The sequence below is a fragment of the Hippocampus guttulatus genome, chromosome 12 (genome assembly GCF_054856545.1).
Source record: "Hippocampus guttulatus isolate MCC_2025c chromosome 12, RoL_Hgut_1.0, whole genome shotgun sequence".
Taxonomy (NCBI): domain Eukaryota; kingdom Metazoa; phylum Chordata; class Actinopteri; order Syngnathiformes; family Syngnathidae; genus Hippocampus; species Hippocampus guttulatus.
The window spans coordinates 8,659,260-8,677,042 of record NC_141272.1 but is presented as its reverse complement, the minus strand read 5'-3'; the positions used below and the strand labels follow the sequence as shown (position 1 = coordinate 8,677,042).

The 17,783-nt window shown below is 41.1% G+C and overlaps 2 protein-coding genes across 11 annotated transcripts in view; both read right to left on the bottom strand.

Annotated features, from left to right (window-relative positions):
- The window catches only part of mark4b (MAP/microtubule affinity-regulating kinase 4b), a 30,164-nt gene extending 19,222 nt beyond the window's left edge, over positions 1–10,942 (bottom strand). For 8 of the 9 annotated variants that reach the window (XM_086125252.1, XM_086125254.1, XM_086125255.1 and 5 more), the window contains exons 1-3: positions 8,734–9,628; positions 1,658–1,855; positions 1,161–1,214 (exon numbers count right to left, since the gene is read on the bottom strand). In XM_086125252.1, coding sequence (XP_085981378.1) covers positions 1,161–1,214; positions 1,658–1,855; positions 8,734–8,784 — 303 coding nt within the window. In that variant the 5' untranslated portion in view covers positions 8,785–9,628. Of the gene's footprint in view, positions 1–1,160; positions 1,215–1,657; positions 1,856–8,733; positions 9,629–10,656 lie in introns of those variants that run through there. The other variant, XM_086125253.1, reaches the window with a different exon arrangement.
- An 845-nt stretch (positions 10,943–11,787) lies between these two features.
- LOC147197237 (uncharacterized) lies at positions 11,788–17,297 on the bottom strand. Of its 2 annotated transcripts, none has more exons than XM_086124918.1 (8): positions 17,153–17,297; positions 15,806–15,907; positions 15,424–15,589; positions 15,190–15,239; positions 14,334–14,447; positions 13,818–14,025; positions 12,814–13,553; positions 11,788–12,528 (listed from the first exon to the last, which is right to left on the bottom strand). In XM_086124918.1, exons 2-8 carry the CDS (start codon positions 15,881–15,883, stop codon positions 12,262–12,264), a joined length of 1,623 nt encoding a protein of 540 aa, XP_085981044.1. In that variant the 5' UTR covers positions 15,884–15,907; positions 17,153–17,297; the 3' UTR covers positions 11,788–12,261. The 2 variants fall into 2 exon arrangements, with proteins under 2 accessions (XP_085981044.1, XP_085981043.1); XM_086124917.1 differs by having other exon boundaries at positions 16,889–17,176.
- Between the last annotated feature and the right edge of the window lie 486 nt (positions 17,298–17,783).

The window sequence follows — 17,783 nt, the reverse complement described above, 5'->3', positions numbered from 1 at the left end:
AGCCACCGCTATCTTCTAAAACCCTGACTGAGTGTGAAAAATAGCAATCAGATTGTTTTTCAAAATCACTCAGCCCTAGACTGTGGTACCAGATACCACCTGAAACAGGGATCCCAAAAGAATAAAGCACCAAAATCCTCACATTTGTTGTTTCACGTGGTACCTAGGTACCTTTACTTGACAACAATCTGCTCAAATTGTTTCTGGAAATCTCGTATCATTGTTGTCAAAAAGTGAAGTGAAAAGGCTGTCACACGCATACCTGACGGTTGGCAGTGTCACTTTGTGGTGAGGTGGCTTTTTTCCCTTCGCTTATATTTAAAAAAAAAAAAAAAAAAGCAAAAACGAGCAGATCATTTGCGCTACAGTGGAGCTTGATAGCTATTTCGGCTCGGTGCGAGCCAGTATTGCACAGGGAGGGCCAGACGCCATCGATACTTGGGTTTATCAACACTTGTTAGCTAACCAGTAGACAACTCATCAATAGGCCAGCTGTGTGTGTTGTGGGTGTATCAGCGCGCACGTGTGTGTGTGCGTGGGCGATGGTGAATGGATTTTTCGTTTTGTTGTTGGGACAGTAATGATTAAGTCAGCCGATAATCAAACAAAGGCTACGTTTATTTTCTGTACAAAGTGCAATTTGTATCAAGTGTGAGAAACTATAACCAAGGTTTAGAAACAAGACAGAAAAGCCCCAAAAGTCTCATGTTTGATGTTGATTTGTACAGGGAGATAACATGATCGGTACACACTGGCACCTTGAGCTAAGAAAAAGTCATTCGAACATTCGCTGGTGTGGTCTTAGACGGTAGTTATGTCCTAACTAAACAAAACTCTTCCCCTCACTTCAATACGAGTTCCTGAGGCCCTAATCATGAAAACAGTGAAAATGAAAATAAAACAAATACGTAACATAAGACAATTATAATATAGTGAAACACATCCATTAAAAATAAAATAAGAAAATATAAAACAGATTAAATGTAAAACAAAAATATTTTTTAAATAATAACATTACCTACAAAATATAAATACTTAAATCAAAAGATAAATATATAGGATAAAAATACATTTGAAAATTATAAAAATAAAATCAACATTTGGAAATGAATTTTACATCACCCATAAGATTCATTAAATATAAAATACAATTCACTCACCTTCTGTAGGCTTGAAGGGTTGAGTTGGGTTTTATCAATGATTTTTATTGCAACCTAAACAACAAACAAAAGGAACAGAAGTCAATGACCATAAAAAAACAGTAGGTTCTGTGAAGACAGTCTACACTTTGTACAGAACAAAGAAGCTACTTTTTTTTTTTTGCTGCAAAAACATACCACAAACCAACCGGGATCAACAGTGCCTTTGTCAAACCAACTACTCTCACGTTGTCATGTGTGTGTGTGTGTGTACGGCAGGGCAACACTCATATGACAGGATGTTTTCTTTCTGACCTTCTTTAGACAAGTTAAATTTGCAGTAAGTCTTTTACGTCCATGTTGCAAGGCACACATCACAATCAGGCCCATGACAGTTCTACCGACATTAAATATGATGTATGCTACGTTAGAGGTGTTACAGACGTTACTATGGAATCAGTTACATGGACCTGCAGTGTAAATCCAGCCTTGAAGTTTAAGTCTTCAAAAAAACGTACCTCTCTACCCGTCAGGATGTGTCGCGCCAGTTTAACCTTGGCAAAGTTGCCCTTGCCAATGGTCTTGAGCAGCCTGTAGTTTCCGATGTGCGGCTGTTCATCTGAGCACAGGGCGATGGAGTTGCGGCATCGGGCACCCAGCGAGCGGCTGGACCAGCCTGAACCCTTGTCCGTGCGGCTGGTGGACAGCGAGGTGTGCTGAGGAGACAACAGATGAACAGTCGGCATCAGAAAAGACTCAACCGGTCACTGTGCAGCAAACATCAACAAATTATCCACAGCGTCTACAAAGTATTCACCGTGATTCAATTTTTTCCCCACATTTGATGCATTGCAGCTTTACTCTAAAATTGATGAATTTTCTCCAGTTAAAATTTTACACCACAATACCCCATTATGGCAATGGAAAATATAAGGTATATTATTTCACATTTTTGCTCATTTATCCAAAATAAAAAAAACTGGAAAAAAAAACAGTAAAGTGCTGTGAATATTGTCCACATGCTCAGTGTGGTGATCGGCAACTGGATCACAAGTTCCGTTGATTTGCTGTATGTTAGATATCAAGGAGGAAATCCGCTGAGAACACGTTTGAATCTGAATCAGGTGATGTTCACAAGTGGAATTGCAACAATAAATGCTGGCTCACAGTGGATCTGGAAAGAATTCACACCGCTTCACTTTCTCTTCTAATTTTAGCCGTACTGCAAAATGGATTACTTTATTTTTTCACCACAAAATTCAACACTCCATAATGACAACATGAAGAAGATTTTTTTTTGATAATTTTGCAAATGAATAACAATTAAAATAAACAAATGAAAAAAAAAATCACATGCACAACATATACTGCTTGGCCATTCATGGGGAAATTTGAAAATGGTTGTGCACCAAATGTTCCCCATCCAACCTGAAGGACTTTTGAGAGATACTGCAAATTGGAATGAGCGAACCCGCCCAAAGCTTTATGTGCCAAGTGGAGTAAAGACTGTGCTTTCAAGCCGCAAATGTTTTACTGAGCTAGCCTTGCCTCACCTGTACAAGTCTACAAGAAGAAAGGAGCGTGAGTGAGATGGAGGTGGTACTGGGTATTATTTCCAGCGACTAAAAAAGTTAATTTGCTACTTCTTACATCGTGTTCCACCGATAATATCTGACATACTCTAAGAAAACCAATGATGATGGCACAACGAAATGTGCTGCGGTCATAATGTGTGCGTGTGTGTATGTGTGTGTTGAAATAGGAAATGCATGGACTCCAGGAAATGTGACGTTGTGGCCCAGCTGAAGCAAAGTGGCGTAACCTTGAGTTTACCTCCCACCCCTGCCGCGGTAACACCAGTTTCCTTTTCCTCCCTAGTTGTTCATTCGTACACAAATACTCTCTCTCACACACACACACAAAATCTCTCTCTCTCCCTCTCTCACTCACACATACACACACATTGCCTTTCGCATGCACTCTCACACAAACATCGAGTGTCTCCCGGCATGACGAAAATAGACACGGGTGAGTCACCGCTTGACACAGGTGTTATTTAACAAGTCCCGTCCATTTTGTTAATGAGTTTGATTGATTGTCATCACACTATTGTGTTGCATGCTTGCGGCGACAGCAACAAAAGTCAACTGTTGCCAGACGATTCAGAGCCAAACCACAAAGGTTTTAGTGTTGCGCAACGTCACATTTTCTTCATTTTTCAACTGTCCCAACATTTTTGTCTCGTCACTAATGCCAGTGATATCCTTACAGCATTGGAAAGAACTACAAGAAGTTCCTTTGCATTACGTCCCGTCTGAGGGATGACAGCAAATAACAAAGACATGATAACACTTATGCAAAATTCAAAGCCTAGCGGCAAGATTCGTCTCCCCACATCATTTTCTGTGGCCCACCAAATTAAATCATGTGTGTCCATTTAGCGATTCATGCTAAAATTTGTGGAAAATTGCTAGTTGTCCTCACTTTTAATGTTGAAATATTGTTTCGCATTTTTCTAAAACAAAGGCTCTTTTTTTCAATGAGTGTATAAAATTATCCATATAGAAATTCCCGCTACAACATGGATGAGTGTATAAAATTATCCATGCAGAAATTCCCGCTACAACATGGAAAGCTGTCAATGCAGTCGCCAATGCATTTTTCAGCTGTTTATTGAACGCTTAAAAGACGACAAAAGTCAAAGTGTTTTGGAAGTTAGCAACTGTAATTGAAGTAATTAAACCGTCTTTCACATTTATTCGTGGTTCATTTGTCTTTATTTTAGTGCCAGCGTAACCTATAAAAAAGAAAACTAATCACAAATGAAATCGTAATCTCAATATTGAGGAAACAATCAATCACAATTTTTCAGCACTAGTTTAAAGTTTGTGGGGGTGGGGGGTCAATTTTTTTGTGCTATTCCGCGTGACAAATGGGGATTCACTGGAGATGTCAAAATAGAATGGGGCAATTGTACATTTGCTTATGGCTAGCCCTGCCAATACAGTACTGTATTACAGGACTCTTGACAGGGTTGGGTAGTCTCGAAGAAACAACAGACCATATATCCTTTTCCTGTCCCTTTCTAATATACTTGACAGGCATTTTTGAACTTTCCCACAGAAAGTGAACATATGACAAATATTTCCGTCCGCTGTGCGGGTCTACAAGACAACTACGTCAGCATTGCATTGTCACTGCATTTTTCAGTACAGGGCATTTCACTTGAAGCAGACGTAAGATCCCTGAAGGCTTGACATGCTCATTTGGAGTACATCCAGGTGAAAACACACTTGACGCTTTAAGCTTGACAACACAGCTCAAAACTATCACACGTGCATTCTCTGTCTTACAGTTGTTTATCATTGCAGAATGCGCGCCCAAAAGTCGCTTAACCTGTAACAGCAACAATGCAGTCAGTCGTCACATTTGGAAACATGATCACATAAGAAATAAAAATAGAAATGAGTTGATACTTATTAATTGCACAGAAAAAGTTTGGAGTCATCAGTCTGCCTACCATATTTAAAAGGTGGCATGTAGTCAATGTGCTGTTTGGTTCATGGTGTGTACTACACTGAACATAGAACACAAAAAGTAGCAATGTGACAAGAGTGCCCAAAAATGACATTCTGGCAAATGCTAACTCTGTTTGGAAAAGCCACTTAAAACTGAGTACCACACGCAATTAATTTGGAAAATCAGATGACAGGTTTTGGCGTTGGATGAAAGATGCAAAAGTTTTGATGTGATATTCCCAATAGAAAATCTGGTCAAAAAACGGTATGCCTTTGAATTTGAGTAAAACAGTGTAACCTCACTATTTGTCAACATAAATGCCGAAATTACGATCAGACCGACTCCAAGCAGCTTGATGTTGCTGATGTTACTGTTGCATATTTTCAGATGTTAACAGTCCACAGGACTGGAGTCATTTTCCCTGAACGTGATTGCAATCGGAAAATAGAACAAATGAATGGTAAACAAAGATCCCAGAACATCTTCCAAATAAATAAAAGGTGAACTATAAGGTCAAGGTACATAAGTTTCAAACAGCATCTCTTGTTGCTCGAGCCAAAGTTGACTTTATGGAAGACGCCTTATCAGCAATCATGAAAGCAAATAATTAAAAAAAACAGAGAGTCTGGAATTTGTCAATGCATATTGACAAAGCACAAAGCTTATGGGACATTGCCTTCTGGACAGATGAGATAAATCGGGATCTTTTTGACAAGGCACGTCAACTCTCTCTTCACAGATTCAAAACTGAAGCTTCCATCTCTCCATTCCATTTTCAACACCGCTTATCCTGAAGAGGGTCGCGGGGTTGCTGGAGCCTGTGCCAGCTGACTTTGGGCAAAAGGCGGACTACCATCTTAACTGGTCGCCAGTCGGTCGCAGGGCACATTTAGAAACAGACAACCATTCACACCCACAATCACACCGTCACTGAGTGGGAACCGACCCCACGCTTCCCGCACACAAGTCAGGCGAATGTACCACTACACCATCAGTAACTTAAACCGAAGCATATTATCTAGAAAAGAAATACTAATTCAAAATACTGGCATTTCCTCATTGTTACCAATCATTCCACACCAGCTTTCTTTGCCTCAGTATCAACCCCCCTCCAATGAAATCCAAAAGGCAAACACTATTACTCCGACCTGGGACTAGCAAACAAAAACTTATCTTACTATTTGTTGCCAACCAGTATGGGCAGAGGTAAACCCAACTGAGGAAACATGCTCTTCCTTTGTCAAATTATGTAGCTGTGCGACTTATGACGGCTCCTGTTGCCAAATAAGGTGTTTCTTTATTGAAGTATTCTTTGAGGGCTCTAATGGTCTAAATGCACAAATGCCATCGAATGGTCTAAATGCACAAATGCCATCGGGGTGCTGCCAAGGAGTGTTTTACGAAGAGAAACAGAATATGAAAAATGCTACAGATGCCTGGAGGAAAGTCTGGACTTCAAACATGATGTCACAAAGTGTCTCAATGGCAAGCAAGTGTGCTTCCAAGGAGAGACCTTTGTCATAGTTTAATGAAGCTTTATCAGCACTCACAAACGCTCATTGCGGCATTGCGTAGTGGAGCGACTTGCGGGTGGCCATCTTGGTAAGAGATGCTAAGAGTAAACAGACGGCACCTCAATCAACCTCCCAGAGCGCAAGCTTTAAGACGGAAACATTGCTGTGACTGTGCCATTTTTCTGACCTTACCACGCAGTCTGGGTGAAAAACAAAACCTGAAAAATATAGGTCACCACAAATCAAATTTTGTAGGCGTCATGCATGGCTGACTGGGCCTCAGTGGAGCACATGATGGAGGGCCTGAGGTGTGGTGCTAGTGCTGGCAAACAAGTTGTGACAGCAAGTCTATGACTTAACTTTGTGAGTCCAGGAAGCACAAAAGGGAAATTAAAGCAGCTGGTTGGGAGGTGCGCCACCCTTCTTTGGAGGCTATCAGACAAAATCTCAAGGACGAGTTCATCTTTGAAGGACCAACTAATAATGTCCTGGGAAAAAAAAGGGCAGACTTCCTTTGTTTATCCAGGCATGGCTTCATGATAATTTTTTGTGGGCCGACTCATGACTCCCACGCCTAACCAATTTTATATTGTTAAGTGAAACTGGCTTCAGGGGCTGAAATTTCAAAATATTTCAGAAGACGTGACCAAGTGTCATCAAATCATGAAAAGGGTGCTTTGAGCCAAATTGGCATACTTCCTTTGTCTTTTCAACCATGGTTTCATGAGTCTTCTTTCCGAGACTACCCATGATAGATTATATGGCGCAATATATTGCCAAGCAAGACTGGGAACACCCCCCCCCCCCCCCCACACACACACACTATATACATACATACATACATACACAGAGTGGACATTCTAGGGGAAAAACAACAAAGCCATGCATGTGCACACAGGCACTGAGCCACGCCCACGTGGGGGGGGGGTGCCTTTACACATGCTGATCAAATCTCACAACTCGCCTTGAGCAAAATATTTCAGTCCTGCAGGGACAACTTTACAGATAAACTTGTCATCATATGGCAAGGTCATACTATTGTAGCTCCGACTAGGGAACCATAAAAGATTGCCTGTATGACTGAAAAAGGTTTAATGGTCACACCTTAACCCTGGAATAATTATTGCCATTCAGCAGAATTACTGTAAATGAGCTTGTGGATACACAAGGAACGTGAACATGGCTGGGAAGAAATAGGGTGTGGAATTTATGCCCTACTGCTGTTGCCATTGTGAGGTTGCTACCACGGCTTGTGACTTTGGCCCTGTTCACAAGAAGCTTCTTTTTAAACCTCTTTTTTAGCAAAGCTATCTGTCAAATTAGGAAATATTACAAGCCATTCTTAAAACGAGTCACAATGAGATATTTCGTATGCCAGGCCTGCGTGTGACACTGTCATACTGCCACAGAAAGAGCTGAAAGATAAAGATGATGCACAGAATCCAAAAACATGTTTTTGTTGTGTATTATTTCAGTGTTATTTTAGCAAGACCCTGATGTCAAAGTACAGCACTAGGAATGAGAAAGTTTAGTTTTTACCAATAAATTGTGCTAACCTTTGGCGTGTTAGTACTGCCATTTCATATTTAAATTATTGTTCCTTATGATTGTTACTATAGTATAGTGTTTTTGGTGTAACAGAGAGCAGTCGTGGTTTTTCGGCTTCAGACCTCCGATGTGCAGCATAATTTCAAAGAAAGAAAGATTAAGAAAGACATTGGATTTGTTTGTTTATGGATCTCCCATGCTACAAAATGCAAGTTTCTAAGATGTCGGCTATTTGATTTTCACATCCAAAGAGGACTAGAGCAGAAGTGTGTTTGTATTTCACCAGATGGTAAATTACCTCAAGATCATTAGTCTGGAGGCAGATATTGTCAGAAAAAAATATCAGTGTGAAAGGTACCACCTGAAAGCTTTGGAGTCATTTTTATCTTTTAACTCAATATCATGGGGTCTTGGGTGCACGAATGACAAAAATGTATTTTGGGTGCTGACAATTTATAATGTGCAAAAATGACTTGGGGTTACTCATTGTATATGTCTTCAGATGTTTACAGATCTACAGTGCCATATTTTGCTTTTTAATTCCTGTAGATGGGAAATAAACTCAACACAATTAGAAATCTATTCAGAACATGTCATAGGAAAAAGTCAGTGTGAAGCAACCCCTATTTTATCAATTTTGTGGGATCGAGGCAAGCTAATAAAAATCATACTACTTGTTGATGTTTACAATTTCAAATTTATTTTTGTACGTAACTAACGCACAACACACACACACACATTTTCCCAATATCCACTTTACACTGATAGAGTCATCTTTCTGGTCGTATGTTTTCATTTGAGTGTGCTTCAGAGGCCAATCATTTAAAGGGTGAAGCGGGACTGAGTGGGTTTGTTCAAGGTGGTCTTGCATCAACTGGATTAAATATTGATTGGCTTTAGGGCATGGATGGTGGTGGTGGCGTCATAGCTCAAAATGGACATGATGGGACTCATCACTTCTAAACGTCCCATCGACTGTGCGTGTGTGAGTGTTGTTGTTTACGTGCACTTACGTGATCCGGGTTCCTCTCGTTTCCGGGCAGTGCGGAGCGTAATAAAGACATGCTCGTCCCTGAGTGCGATTCCGGTCAGAAGAGGGAGAGTAATGAGCAGACTGTTGTGTGTAGTGTACACACAGAGGCAGACAAGTCACCCTCTAACTGTCAATAGCAGCAGACGCAGCGTATTTGGGGGGTGGGAGGAAAGGTGGCCTTTCATACAATCTTCATGGTGAAGGTCCTTGAAGGCAGCACAGCAAAGAGTCCAGTGAGCTCCACGCAGCTCCACCAATTCAGCATCATCGAAGAAAAAAAAAAGAAAAACTGTACACGGGGGCCCGACTTTCAACCCACACTTAATGAGGACTCACTGCCTCTCGGCCCTTCAGCTCCACCGCCGCATTCCGGTGGACAAACGGCGTCACTAACAGGATGATCCCGGAGGTTAAGAAGCAAATGTCCTCAGTAACACCCAACGAGAAACTAGAGCGAAACCGCAGCGGGCTAAGAAGCTAGCTGGCTAACGGGCAAGCCGTTATGTCCCACGCTTTACAAAAGCGTCAATTTAGATTTGGAATTGTCACGATAACACACCCAGAGTCCACATTTCCACTGATGTACCAGGGGGCCTTGTCACGAAGAAAGCCTCGAGAATAAACCCACCGCTCCGCTTCTGGATGCGGCCAATGGAAAGTAGCCGGTGTCCGGTGGTCATGCGACGACAAAGCAAAAGGCTAATATCGCCTCCGCGGCGTCTTTTGAAATCTTGAAAGAGTAGTTCGGTATCGGGTATCGGAACGTGAGTTTAAGACTCTAGAATGAGACCGGTGGACGTCCAGTGTGATCACGGTAAAAGGGGAAGACAGGCTGACTCTCCCTCTTCTCCTCCCTCCTCCGACAATGGCCGCGATGCGTTCAGTGACACCTTGTAATTAGTGACAATCAGTCTTCCCACGATGGCGATGCGTTCAATGTCACGTCGTAATCGAAAGTTTACACTTCTCTATCACAAACTGAGTGCTTGTTTGTCTTTGTGAATACGGATTCTATAACAGTTGAGAAACAATACATGGTACGCCAAAATACAGTATACACTTTTCAAATAAGGGGTAGCCAGGTAATTTTTTTCCTCATATCATATATGATATCAAATCATATCTCATGTATCATATGTCCACTCATCTAAACAAGGCATTCTGATTAATATTGCGTTTGTGCAGCAAAATCCACCTAGCCTCGGGGCAACCATTTTGCCACTTGCTGTTGACAGAAAATGACATCACAGCAACAAAGTGCTCAGGTAAGGACCAATCACAATGGCTCAGGAAAAGGATAGTATGAAAAAAGGAAAGGATGATGTATGAAATGTAGGAAGTGTGAAAGGAAGGAAAGAAAAGAGGAAGGGAAGGCAGGAGGAAACTCAAGTGCAAGGGAGAAAAAGGACAAGGGAATAAAGGAATTTATCACCACTTTTTGGCTCTCTACCAAGTTAACACGTACAAACTTGCACTACCAAGTTGACACGCACAAACTTGCACACCTGGACTTGAAACCCTAACACTACACTGCTTTTTTTAATGACACCTGAAAAACCATCTATTTAAGTCCTCTGAGACATTCATTTGGAATGATGCATACACCATTTTTCATTTGGTTAATTTAAATGAATGACTAACAAGTGTTTTCCAAAAAAATGTTTACTGGAGTTATGGTTATACTACTGTGTTGGTGTGCCCACTTTAAGAAAAAAAGATTAATGACGACCCCTACGTTTAACTATCACACGTAACAGCTTGGAAATTTTATCTAGACTAGCCAAATTCTAAAGGAATTGCTATTTACTCAAAATATTTGAGCCATTCAACGCATCAATCTATTTAAATGTGTATTTGTATGAATAGTATCAAGAATCTAATCAGATCTTACAAAGTGTTTTACCTGGACTGATCTGGATCTTATGGACCGAACCCAAGGCCTCATCCTTCACTCGTTGCCTCTTGATTATAACTCCTCAATCTAAAAACTAAATACAAGTCAAGTAAACAGAACATAAGAAGTAAATGAAAGTCAAATAAACAGCAGCACTCAAAAGCAGCACTGTCATCTGTCAGAGCAGCTCACAAAGTGGACAGCAGAAAGCTCGCTGCTCTGACAGTGGAGATCGATGCTGGAAAGAACATCCATATTTCCATGAAGCAGCAGAATTGTCCGGTCAGAGGTGGATAAAGCAATTAGAGGGCAAAAAAAAAAAATAGTGGATGTGGAATTATCAATACATCCAACAGGATATGGGAGGCATGTGGGAAGCTCGGACAAAGGGCATGAAAATAATTTTAAAAATTTAACAATGAAACAAAGGGCATGAAAATAATTTTTAAAAATTGTAACAATGAAACAAAGGGCATGAAAATAATTTAAAAAATGTAAATTATTAATTATTTATATTTATAATTAATTAATTATTAATGACAATTAAATAACTTTTTTTTTAACTGAACTGACATTCAAGATAAAAATCACACTTTTCACATGGTCAGACCACACAATGCACCGACAAGTAAATCATCCCCCCCCACCCACCCAACACGCATCTCTAGAAGCTCCCCAGTTCTGCATGTCGTAGCTTTTGGAGTAAGTTGAGACGTTGGTGAACCTTCATCAGCAGACACAAGTATTTGGGCTTCAAATTACACGATACCATTTTATTTTCAGAATTTTACACCTTTTGTTCTGGAACGGAGATGCCTTCATCCACTAAAATGCAAGACATATTATTTGAGTAACATTCCTTTTTGCACTTATTTAAGTGAGAATATTTCGTCCAGATTTTTTGGGAGACCTGCAAGCTATGACTCACATGGCCCAGAGGGTCCCGAGCAAGGTTAGTTTCGTTAATGTAAGAACAAAGTCTAAAATTGACAAAAAAACATTTTTGGTAAAGAAATAAAAAAATAGAGATGCTTAAAAAATCTAGCTGAAACTACAGCTTATGTTTTAAAAGTGTATTTATTGTGAAAATGTCCATCATTTTCATCTCTGTCAATCAATACCACACATGAGCGTTCAAGGTTCATTTTAAATGTATTTATTTCGGTATTGCTGTCGATCAGAAGAGTTGTTTGAGAATTGTAGTTGATTTTATCATACAATTCTTTGTGATTTTTTTGACCTCGCATTGGACAAATAGCATAATCCATATATTTAAAATACAGTACTTTAATACTGAAACTAAGAAAAACAAAACTAAAACAAAGCAGTCGTGAAAAAAAACACTCAAAACTTGCTCTCAAAATAAATTAAAACTGAACTTAAAAAACAAATGTCAAAACTAAATAAACTAAAACTAATATATACCTTGGTCGTGGGACCCCAGGTTGATGACCTTTGCCATAAAGTTTTTGATCTCAACTAAGGACTTTTCCCAATCGTACCAGTGAGCATCGCAAAGGCTGTGAGGTATTTCACTATTTTACCGTAAAAACAACAACCAAAGCGTGCGTCCCTTCAATGCAACCATTAAGTTCAGTTCAACCATCCAAGCACTCAGTAGTAGAGGCACTTGTGGTGCTTGAGGTTCCTCCTGTAGCCGAAGCTCTTGCCACAACGGTCGCATATGAACTTCTTGTGGCCTGTGTGGACCTGCTGGTGGGCCTTCAGGCTGTTGCTCTGGTTGAATCTGCGACCGCACACATCGCAGATATATGGCTTTTCGCCCGTGTGGACACGGTGGTGGCGGGTCAAGTTGCCCATGTTGCTGAAGCGCTTGTCGCATGTGTTGCAGGCGAACGGCTTTTCGCCCGTGTGCAATGCCTAGAAAGCACAAGAAAAAAGCTCAATTTTACCCGGGAAGAATTCACCTTTGGTGAAGTACCATGTCGTGCCTGTAAATCAGGGGTGCCCAACCTTTAACCCAAGGTCTACTTTAGGAGCAACCAACCTACGCGATCGGCCCGTTACTGCACATGTCCACACACACAAATCTAAGACTTTATCAAGACTTTTACAGAAAGTCTCAAATTTAAAACCTTTTCAGCAATTTTGTCAATTCTGCACTTTTTGAGAGTGTTTTTTACAAACTTAAAAAAAAAAGGGTACCTTGTGTGTCTTGAGGCTGCTTTTTTGCGAGAAGGTGCGAAGACAGATGTCGCAGGAGAAGGGCTTGATTCCGATGTGTACCTTGAAGTGGATCTTCATGTAGCTTGCCGACTTGAACGTCTTCCCGCATATTGTGCAGCAATGCTCACCACCCGCCACATGGTGGTGCTGCTGGTGCGAGCGCAACTCCGCCGCTGTGGTCAGCCTCTGGTTGCACAGCATGCAGATGCTTGGCAAGGCGTCGGCGTGCGTTTGCAAGTGGCCGCGCATCATCTCCACGCAGTCCGCCGTGGCGCCGCAAACCACGCATACCAGCGCGGAGGCATCGGTGTGCGTCTCCAGTGTGCTCTTCTGGATGAAGGTCTTCCCACAGCTTGTGCAGCCAAACGGCCGCTCCCCCGTGTGGATCCTTTGATGGCTCTTGAGTGTATCGGCCTGGTTGAAGCTCTTCCCACATGTGTCGCAGCTGAAGGGCTTCTCGCCCGTGTGGATGCGCAGGTGGCGCCGCAGATTGCCGAGGACGCTGAAGGTCTTCTTGCAAAACTGGCAGCGGTTGATGCGCTCGCGGCGGACGACATGCAAGCGCTGGTGCAACTTGAGGCCGTGCGCTTGGTAGAAGCTCTTATCACACTGCGTGCACTTAAAGGGTCGTTCGTCATTGTGCGTTCGCAGGTGGTCCAGCAGGATCTGCTTGAGTGTGAAGCCCTTACCACACACGTCGCACATGTGAGCACGCTCGCCTGGAAAAACGCCAACAAGAAAATGTCAAACGGAGGCTGTGTTTTGTTGAGTCGCTTGTCACTACATAGAAGGGGTGGGCAATTTTTTTGCTCAAGTGTCCCATTTGATTATTGAAACAGACAGAAAAGCCAAGCCATTTGGAGATAACTTTTTACAGCAATTTTGATGTAAGTCATAATTTTTTTTAGGACCTTTTTCAGACCGGCTTGAAAACATATAAGGCCTTCGTAACTTCCATGTAAAACAATAAGGTGAGCACTGACCCGTGTGCTGCCGCATGTGCACGTTGAGGCTACGCCGCAGGGCAAAAGTGCGTCCGCAGAGTGAACATGAGAAGTTCTTGTCACGCTGGCGCGCTGCTTGATGGGCTCTGGGCTGCCGGTTACTCGAGTTCCTGCCACTCCGTTTGCCGGCTTGGAGACCATGTTCGGTGCCGTCCACGTGGCCGGTGTCATTGGCGTCTTCCTGCTCCTGCCCCATGAAAGAAGCGTCACAACAATGTTTTCTTTTCTTTGATTCCTTTTTTGGATGAATTCCACAAGTAATTATGTTAATCATCACGCCTGAGTAGTGTTTCAAAATTCTTTTTTCATTTGACCGATAAGTGAACGACTTACTCCACTATATAAAAGTCTCAGACCAACCACCGGTAAGTTACATTGGATGATTTCCTGCAGCACAGCAGATGGGGAAAGTGTACTAATAGCTTAGATATTATTCGTTAAATACAAATAAGAGTACAATAAATGTCATGATTGCTGTGATACTATTATCCTGACCTGATGGTCTGGATCATCATGATCCTTGGGGTCCGAGTTGCCTCCATGCTGGGCGGACCCACACGGCATCTGCTCAGCGAAATTGTCCTGCGTCAATGCTGGATTTACGTTGTCCTGTTTAACACACATATTAACAATAATAATGTTTGCTTTTGATCCACACCGTCAGCTACATGACTGCACTCTGTTGGGTGACGTTCTGGCATTTTGTTCAAATTTAATAACTTTGGGAAACCTTTACGGTCATTTTGATCAAATTAAATTTTTTTTATGTAACCTTGTCAGTGCATTTATGGAACCTTCCAGCGCACAAGGGACACTTGATCACTCTGATCAAGTGCAAGACTTTCCAATCTTTCGGATCAAATTTGATGAGACTTTTTAGGAGCTTTTTTTTTTGTGACAGTTGATATAATTCAACAGGTTGTGGATCCTATTACTTTAAATACTTTTAAGGACTTGGTCAAATTCAATTCTTGATAGGACTACTGTATTTTCATCACTCCAAAAAACAAGGCTTTTAGGATCACGTTGATTAAATTTTAGGGAAGTTTTTAAGAACATTGATACAGATAAAGATTGATTGATTTATTAGATTAAATGTAACAATTTATAGGACCCTTTGAGACCAGTGATACAAAAATTCAAGACATTTTATCACATGTAAGACTTTATGGAAAGATCATTGTACCTTGGTAGGTGTCTGCATTTACGGAGTGAAATTCCAAATAACTTTTTAAAGGCGCAAATATTAAGATTGCTGTCAAGTTGAAACTGCTCTGTGAGGTTGGGACAGTAATCGAGTGCAGAAAACATAACAAGGCAATGTCAACATTATTGAGATAGTTTAAAGTACCTTGTAAATTAGGTTAATGATGGTCGAATTCTTGACGTTCCCAGACAGAGCTGCAAACACAAATCATGTCAATGTCACAAACAAGCCCGTTAATGTTTTTGCAGCCATACCGTACAGCATCATTTACACTGTATTACAGTTTACTGAAAGAACACCATGGATGATACATCACAAAGTTGACGCGGCTGACGAAAATGGATATGATATTGACGATGATGAAGAATTGGAGGTCACCTGAACTGTGTGTGTCTACTTCTGCAACTTCTCCATCCACTTCCTGCTCTTGCACCTTCTCTTTCTCTTCCACGGTGTGGGCGCTCGTCAGCACCATACCCAGCGCTTTTTCTGCCACTTCCACCCTCTTCTTCAGGTCCTCCAACTGTGCCTCGCCTTGCATCACCTGTACACAGGCCATATTATTAAAGGTCATTCACATTTTTCAGATTCGTCATCCTTAATACATAAAATGGCATCTGTAGGGGAATCAGAAGATGAGAGGGAAGGAGAAACTATCCAGTGAAATGCAGTGTAATTGACACTCCTTTTATTCCATGTAGGCAAGTTCCTGCATTGTGAAAGCACCTTGAATACAACTGCGTTGGGTTGTGTGACGTACTTGCAAGTGCAGCAGAGATGAACATTCGTGGAAAAGCTGACAGATGTTGTTGGCCGCCTCTTGAGCCAGTGACGTCATGAAGGTGTTGGCATGATGGACCGCCTGATGGGAGACAATACAGCATATTTATTAATATAATGGTTTTCACATGGGATAGGTGTATTAAATACATGCAGGACTAAAAGAAGGCATCCACTTAAAAAGAAAAACGTTCATTATATTGCATGTGTATTTCCCCTATCCTTACTTCATACCCCTTTTTTGTCTTTCTTTCTTTGTTTTATATCATTTCCTTGGGAAACTTATAAGACCACTAACCTATTTAGGACCTTTGAAGACGTTTTTTTGTGCTATCCATTCTAGGACCTTTTAAAGACCCCTTTGTTCAAATATAAGATGGTTGGACCTGTTTAATCAAAGTTTCTGCTTTTTCGGGCCTCTTAAATACCACTTTAATTGGCATGATAGGAACTTTTGATAAAATGTTTAACTTTTTAAGTACCTTTTAAAGACCATTTAATGCACCACACCTCGTACATTTTAGATACTCTATTTTACCAATTAATGGGGTACACGAGCAATAGATCAATTCATAGGAACACAAAAAGTAAATAAATTTGAGTATTTTTTCCTAAATAGTCCTTTGGAAGCCTTGCATATTTGTGAAAAAATTTAAAACGCCTTTTGAGTATTCTATACAAGATTAAATTTAATATATAGCAATAGAATATCTGAATAAGCAGCTTTGTCGATTGTGATGTTACCCGATTAGATGTTTTCTACAATTGATCGATAACATATAGCTGAAGTATTTGAAGACGTACAAACAACTATCTTAATTCATGCTTGTCCGGACACAAAACGGCGAGCAAACTTGTTTCATAACACGCGGGAGTGACAATTAAACAAAATATTAAATTCGTTGTTATGAGTCTTGTCGTGAATTTAAAGCAGATGCTACAATGGCTAGCGAGCAAGCTATTCTATTTCTATGATCACCCAGGAAGGAGGGGCGGGATGTCAGCAAACAAACGTCCATAACAACAAACCCGGCACATTAATGAAATGAGCAATTAATTGTACTTTATCTATGGTTAAAAGTGGAGTGCGGTCGTCCTCGCCCGGCGACATTGCTTGGGTCGTGTCGCAGTCAACGACAACTTTGCTCATTTCGATCACAGCCTTGTTTGCCATTTGTTCCAAAATGGATGTCGCTCGCGCCTCAAAATCCCCCATATGACGTCTTGATGTACAGACGACTAGCAAAACAGACAATTGACCAGAAACAAATGATCAAAACCGTAACACCATTAAATTTTATGCACGGGAAAAAAGCGCTTTACTCACACCCGGAAGTGACGTTGTCCTCAGTGGTTGTTTCAAAATACGGGATTTTTTTTTTCAATCGTTTATTTTTATAATTTTCTATTCTTCCATTTTCTAATTTTCTTATCCTCACAAGGGTCACGGGCGTGCTGGAGCCTATCCCAGCTGTCTTCGGGCAATAGGCGGGCTACACCCTGAACTGAACACCGACGAACAACCATTCGCGCTCACGATCACACCTAGGGACAAAATAGTGTTCCATTAACACCTGCCTGCCTGTCAGCATGTTTTCTGGTGTAATGTGGGAGAAAACCGCAGTAACCGGAGAAAACATGCCACCTCACACGGGAAGGCCGGAGCCGGAATCTAACCCTGCACCTCTGCACTGCGAGGCGACAACCATTTTCACCGTGCTGCTCAGTAAAAACGTCACAGTACTATGATACGATGATATTGATGCTCTTGTTTCAATGTAAAGATTTATTTTGGGAGTGGCATTAGTTATACTGATGTATAAATGGAAAAAGATGGAAACACACGTTACCTTGTGCCATCAGTAGACGATCATTTAATTGCTGACCCTATTTACTAAAAACAATGTTTATTATGTTTAAAATATGGTGACAGGCAAAACTATGAAAAGCTCTTAATC

Coding starts and splice junctions, on each gene's coding strand:
- LOC147197237 (XM_086124917.1), bottom strand. CDS start 17,041: ATGGGGGATTTTGAGGCGCGAGCGACATCCATTTTGGAACAAATGGCA. Junction 14,026..14,333: donor ATGATGATCCAGACCATCAG/GTCAGGATAATA, acceptor TTCATGGGGCAG/GAGCAGGAAGACGCCAATGA. Junction 13,554..13,817: donor GCACATGCGGCAGCACACGG/GTCAGTGCTCAC, acceptor GCGTTTTTCCAG/GCGAGCGTGCTCACATGTGC.